Here is a 7,141-nt window from a genome sequence, read left to right as displayed (position 1 = left end):
TGTTAATAATTTGTTGAATATATTACACCTTCATTCTGTTCCAAAGATAAAACATTTGTAAATAAATTTCTGTTTTTTCATATACTATTATTACTATTATTTTCTTTCCCTCTTTCTCCTCTCAATTATTTGTGTCCTGACTCAGAAGAAACTCACTTAGATAGGAAAAACATTTATAGAATGTATTTATTTATTTATTTTATATGCTGCTGCCGTCCTAGGGAGACATTTACAATTTATTCCAGCAAGTATTGAGTTAATAAAGCAACACACGTCAGTCAGATAAACACAAAACAAATAAATCATAACCAGCGGTATTATGCACACTTCTTTTTTTTATTACGCACCAACTCTGTGAACAGGCCACATAGAGAAGCTTAAAAGTATAATATTCTCACCTCAAACGATCTTAAAACGTACTTTTGAACAACAACAGCAGCAGAAAAGGGAATTTTTTAACTTACCGCTGTGAGCTCTGTTTGCGCTGTCTCAAATCAAGCTGCATTCTGGGCAAGCGGTCAGTCTGAAGAACGCACAAGTCTGCTCTGATGCATGCTCGATAAAGAGGGCGGGCGAGAACAACATCCGGGGAATTCGGCGCGTTCTCGATTTGGCGTTCTCAGCATTGGAACAGTGCTCGGGCTGAGGCTGATGACGTGTCACGAGTACACGAGCACACAAGAACGCTCAAGAACGCATATTGAGAAACGGCCAATAGCTCCAAAATGTTTAGATTTCCACGAATCTTGTGTATGTACTTTAGGCATTGATTAGGACAGCAAAGGAGGAAGGAGGGGGCTTGGCACAAATCGCTTCGGGATAATAATAGGGAGGAGAGAGGTAAATTTATAGGCTTAAAACTTTAAAATAAAACCAAGGGGCTGCGCCTATGGTCCGTGAATAAATGTGTGCTCGCACTGGCAGGATTCAAAGTGCTTTACATGGTGTCTGGATCTAGTGTATGGATCACCGGGTTGTTTAATCGTAGCTCAACCAACCAAAACATTTTTCCGACACTAGGGGGCATAATAGGCCAATGGACGCTAATTTGGTGCAGTTTTATCAAAGTCATTTATATTCTTAACTGACAATAAATACTTATCCTTGGAAGACTAACAAAATGCAACCCATAATTTATATATAAAAAAAGGGTTAACTTAAATAATAGGCCACAATAATATTGTATTTTGACACCCTTTTTTAATCAGAGGCTCTGGGGTCTCCCTGCAAAGTTTTAGAGTAAATAACATCTGATTTCATACGAAGCATTCTAAGTTTTGCACAAAATCAGGATTGGCACAAAGTAAATCTTCCCCTTCACTTTAACATAGTCAGTTGTCATTTTTAATGCTTGATAAAAATGTACTTTTAAAATTCAAGCTCTAAAAAAAGAGAACAGGCAATTTCACAACAATAAATTTATTTTCAATGAACACATGGTTCAAAACCATACCATAAATCTACTCCAATAAGTTACATTATTTCAAAAGCAAAGGGTAGCTACTGCTTATTGCTCACATTTCCAACTCTCTCCCATTCTAATTTGAAGCTCGGCCAAACTACCATGTTCACTAATGACACACTTTTAACAGAATCATCTTGTGGAACACAATGTTGAGGATTGGGGCAGAACATGCCACTATGTTTTGTTGCTTCCTGCTCAATGGTTTTATGGGAATGTATGCCCACTTTGATCTTTTAAAAACTGATAATACTATTGACCTAGTGTTATAAGAATTATTATTCTGAAGTCACTATGGCCTCACACCACTCGGACAGAGGAGGCCTGGAGACCTGATGTCTGTGTATAAGATCCACTGTTTTCTGATTTCAAGGCCAAATGCTGCAGCTGCTGAGGGATACTGATTGTTTACGATAGACTGTCTTTGTTTTGTCTCATGGGAAGGCCACGGTGCAGTATTAGGGGAAGCCCGAAAAGCGACACAGACAGAGACAGGGCAGACAGAGACTGCAGCGGAACCGTGGGGTGCGATTACTTTCCAACTATGTGAATCTCTGCTCTGTTTCTCAATAAAGTGCTGGAACGTTATACCACCGTCTCGTCATTTAGTAAAGATGGGAACTCAGTTACTATTGCTTAGAATTCCACCCAAAACTCCCACAACACCTAGGATACACTGGAGGGACAACAACGTAGGTAGGAGAATGTCACGGTAATATTGTTAGAATTTACCTTTCATACCATTTTAGAAAAAGTCAGAGCCTTATTTTCTGAACAAATATTAACTTTATTTTGGAACAAATTGTATACTTAGGCCCTATAAAGGCAAACAATTCAAAACTTCTCAATTGTGAAATGATAGTAGCACAACAAAATGACAGGAACCAAGAAAAAAAAAACAGGTGAAGATTCTCAGTCATCCAGGTCATGGTCATTCCAAAAAAAGTAAAAAACAAAGCAACTGGACTTGTTTTCCGTAGTAGAAGACGTTTCGCTTCCTCTCCAGGAATTTTTCTCAATTCAAAAAGTCTGGAGTAATGTGGAGTAACAAGCTTTATACCATTGCCAAACAAAGGCCTTGTAATGGCTTAGATGCAAATTCAACCGAAACAGGTCCACCCCTTAGTAATGGGCGGTCGTTGAAGTCATTAAGCCAGCAGATTGAACTGAAACCGGTCCACTCCTCTGTAACGGGGAGTCGTTAGGGTTGTTATTGGCTTGGCTTACAGGAGCAATGTATTGATCACCCGAATGAGGGTGAGAGTTAAGTTGATGATTGGCTGGAATTAATCCTATAGCTGTGTTGTAAGTTTTTGAGAGTTGGAACCTAAGGCCTCCTCCTCTGTTTAAGGTTGGGTTTTCTCTCTTAACGTAGATGGCTTCCTCCACACCCCTTTCAAACTATCTGTCTTCTTTGTCCAAAATGTGAACATTTTGTCCACCTACACCTAAAGGACAAAGGACACTCCTTTGAGGACCTGTCAGCCTGAGCCTGTCAGGAAAGAACATTTTGACACGTATAAAAGCTCCTAGAAATTGGCTTGCACAACCATTTAACTGTAAAGGCTAGTCCATAAGTATATTTCAAACCCCAGGCATGTTTGGACATAAACAATAGTTAATTTTCCATTAAAAGACCCAATATTTAAATACCAGACATTGGCAAGCTTGATGCATTACCATTCACTGGGGGCGATTTATGTAAAGCAGCCCAATTACGTATAGGGAAGTTGTGAGAAAAATGTATTATCACTCCAATCAGCATAGGTCAAGAAATCACAGGTCAAACAGATAAAGGCAGACTGAGAGCTGAATCTGTCTCCTGCTACTCATCCAGACATTGGAGAAACAGGATGGAGAACTTTTGGTGAAGGTGTTACATATCCTTAGCCCCTTTTATACTGGTGCTACCCTATTCCTGCCTGTCAACAGCATTCTATTCTGCTGCTGTTGGTATAAATAAATTAAAATAAAGCACCTCTGTTCACGCAGGGACTGCAGTGGTGCGGCGCAGGGTGGGGCGGAGCCAATAGACTCATCAAGCTCTGTGAGTTTTCCTCACAGAGCTTACATTTAGAGGTTTGAATAGGTTTTACATAAATCACAGTTTAACATAAATGTGTTTCTTCAAGATATTGATATGAGCATGGGCCATACGTGTCATTTCTTGATTCCTCTTGCGTACTGTAGAAAGAAGAAAACCAAAGAAAAATTAAACGAGTCAGTTAAATTTTGTTACTCTAATGAACAGTTTATCATTTGCAAATACATAATTTGCACAGTTACCAGTTATCTTCTAATGTCTGATGTAATGCTCTATGTTTTTGAAAAATTAATTGTAGTTTTTACCGCTCCTGGATATGGTCAGCCAAGTCACAAAGGGGGATTAAGGACTGGCAGGTGAAACACCTTTCCATCACTTTTGGGGCCTAAGCACATTGTATAAAAAAAAAAACAAGTTGAATGTCCATACAATATAAAACAGGCACACGTTTTGGTAATGGTTGAAACCTACATCATCAACTGGCGGAGGTATCAGAGTAAGGCTTTGTTGGAGGGAAATTATGTACAAGGGAGCCCAGAGAAGACGGCTCACCCGCTACTACCATCTAATGTAGAACAGATTACTAGATCAATGTGTGCTTCTGGGCTTTTTTGTTTCTCTTGTTGTGTCTCTGTTCTGTCTTCTGTAACCCCAGTCGGTCGAGGCAGATGACCGTTCATACTGAGCCCGGTTCTGCCGGAGGTTTTTCCTTCCCGTTAATGGGTGGTTTTTCTTCCCACTGTCCCTTCATGCTTGCTCAGTATGAGGGATTGCAGCAAAGCCATGTACAATGCAGATGACTCTTCCTGTAGCTCTACCCTTCTCCAGGAGTGAATGCTGCTTGTCGGGACTTTGATGCAATCAACTGGTTTCCTTATATAGGACATTTTTGACCAATCTGTATAATCTGACCCAATCTGTATAATATGATTGAACTTGACTTTGTAAAGTGCCTTGAGATGACATGTTTCATGATTTGGCGCTATATAAATAAAATTGAATTGAATTGAATTGAATTGTCAAAGCCGACCGTACATAGTTCAGGCTGTATCCCAATGGTGGTATGAGAAGCTCTTCTAGCATCTTTCCCCTGCTGCAACGGGCCAGGACAAACTCACCAGCATCTCTAAGAGGGGGGAACGCAGAGAGGAAATGCTCGCTGAAGAAAGAATGGTCTCCTTTATTGTGTGGGAAAAATAAGTTTTTTTCCCCCAATCCACAAGCTGTGTAGTAGCAAGACTCCTCGATTGTGGGCATAACATTTGGTTGTGTCTTCGGCAAACAAATGAAGGTATGTGACCAAGGGGTCTCCCACTTCCTCTTCCTAACCCCACTGGCTACTCCTCCTTGATGAGGCCGAAACAGCCTTGACAAGTGGGCCTGAACGTTGTCAGAACGAGGCTGATAAATGGTGTGCTGAGGTGGAACAGCTTGTAAGTGAGAAGCTGGGGCAGGTGGGATATGGCAAGATGGACCAGGCATGGTGTGGCTTGATTCAGCAGGTGGGGTGTTACAGGGTGATGCAAGCTGCAGCTGTGACACAGTTGGCATTCGGGAGGAAACTCTTTGGAAGACAGTGGGAGAATGCTGGATTACTGTTGTTGTAGCTGGCAAGCTGGACTGTGGTGGAGCAGATGGAGCGTGTTCCATTCTGTCCAGCAGCAGAGCCGTAGTGCGCTGCATTTGCCAACGCAACTGTCGCATTTCTTCAGGACTGTTAAAAGAGAAAATATAGATTAAGTAAATGGAGCAGTAGTACATCTTAGAAGTCTGTCAACAATCTATAAACTGTATATTTGTTACTTACACTTGTCTTTGACTTCCTTGGTCCATTTTGGCAATCTGTGACCAAAGGTCCAACCAGAATTAGCAGAGTTCTACAGTGCAACATATTTAATACCATAATGGACAAAATTATCATTACCTCAATATTGGTGCTAGTCAAGGTAATAAATGATTTTACATGGGGTATATCTATGTGTCACTTTTTTCATAATGCTATCAACCCGGTTTGATAAGCAGGGCCAACAGTAACTGTCTTGGGTTGTGCACATGTTTTTAGATCTATTCCAACATCTTTAAAAATAAGCATTAAGGGTGTAGTTACAGAAAAAATAATTCAAATATTTGAAGGTCTGTGCATGTATGGATGTCCGTGTGCCGATTTATTACTTCAACCGTCACACAGTTTACGCTCAAAGCGAAGCGCTTTTGATTAAGCGCTACGTTCAGGCAATCATTGGAGCGTGAGCCTTTTTTTTTATACAGAGTAAAATTGGGTAACAAAATTATAGATAAATTAAATATGGCAGAATGGCATAAAACATTATCGTAAAGCCAATGTTTCAACACTTTAATCAACTCAAGAGTTGCGAAACGACAGCATTAATACCTATGTAAATGTAAAGTCATTCATTTTGAAATTAGCAATAAAATTGCACATTAATTAACTTACTTTTGTTTTCTGAATATTTTTTTCTTATATAAACTCTTAAACAGCCTATAACAATTTCAAATAAAGTAAGCTAATTTCAACATGACAACAGAAAACACACACACACACACACACACACATATATATATATATATATATATATATATATATATATATATATATATATATATATATATATATATCTGAAGTTAACAGTATCTGCAAACCAAATTACTCATATGACATGCTTTTACAATGTTACAGTTTTTTTGGATTGCTTACACACTAAAGTTAAAAGTAGTACACTATTAGCAACACCTTACACTCAAGAAGCAAAACATCAGCCCATATTTGCACAACTATAAGCACATTGTCAACCTCACACTTGTTGCAAAACTCTACACACAGTGATTTGCAAAACACTAAACACACTTAACATACATTACACACAAAAATCTATTATGAAGTCACTTCCTTGCAATACCAAAGCACTGACTGTCAAATTACCGCACCTTCCAACCAATTGATTCAGCACAGTCATCAGGTGTGCAAACACTTGTTTGCTTAATTGTAGACACACCAATCAGGTGTGTAAGCACTATAAAAAACAGCAGGTGAGTTCATCTGTCTTCAAGCACAATGGAAAGACGAGGTGGAGGACGAGGAGGAGGACAAGGAGGAGGACAAGGAGGAGGACAAGGAGGAGGACAAGGAGGAGGACGACAAGGAGGAGGAGAAGGACAAGGAGGAAGAGGAATCAACAGAAGAGATGGAGGCCATGCTGGAGGTAGAGGAAGAGGAAGACAACAACGTGCTCAAAGAGGACCGAATCTGACAAATGAGATCCGCGCAACACTGGTTGACCACGTTGTCAACCACGGCCTGACGCTGAGGGAGGCTGGACTGCGAGTACAGCCAAATCTAAGCCGATACACAGTGGCAAGTGTGATAAGAACATTTCGACTGGAAAATAGGTATTGTAAAAATATCATTGTGCAAGTACTTCATAATAAATCTAATTTTTCCCCTGCTCTGCTTTGAGTGCAGTGTTTTGCATTTATCTCTGTAGTGTGTAATGACTGCTGTGTGGTGTTTATGCATTAGCTGGATGTGTGTGATATCTGAAAACAGTGTTTGGTTTTGGGTAAAGATAACATAGTTCTGAAGCAATTGTTTGATATAGCAAGACAAGTCAAAGGTT

General features: G+C 39.8%; 1 protein-coding gene across 1 annotated transcript; it reads right to left on the bottom strand.

Moving 5' to 3' along the window:
• Positions 1–2,856: 2,856 nt before the first annotated feature.
• On the bottom strand, positions 2,857–5,348 carry LOC118562598 (the record flags this gene model as incomplete). The annotated part of the gene is given in 3 exon segments (XM_036135046.1): positions 2,857–3,891; positions 4,625–5,220; positions 5,314–5,348. Coding segments are annotated over 3 exon segments (687 nt in total), but the record flags the coding sequence as incomplete, so codon positions are not given.
• Positions 5,349–7,141: the final 1,793 nt, after the last annotated feature.

This window comes from Fundulus heteroclitus, unplaced genomic scaffold (assembly GCF_011125445.2).
Source record: "Fundulus heteroclitus isolate FHET01 unplaced genomic scaffold, MU-UCD_Fhet_4.1 scaffold_988, whole genome shotgun sequence".
NCBI classification, from domain to species: domain Eukaryota; kingdom Metazoa; phylum Chordata; class Actinopteri; order Cyprinodontiformes; family Fundulidae; genus Fundulus; species Fundulus heteroclitus.
Note: the sequence above shows the minus strand (reverse complement) of the source record. Positions and strands in the feature narration are given on the sequence as shown.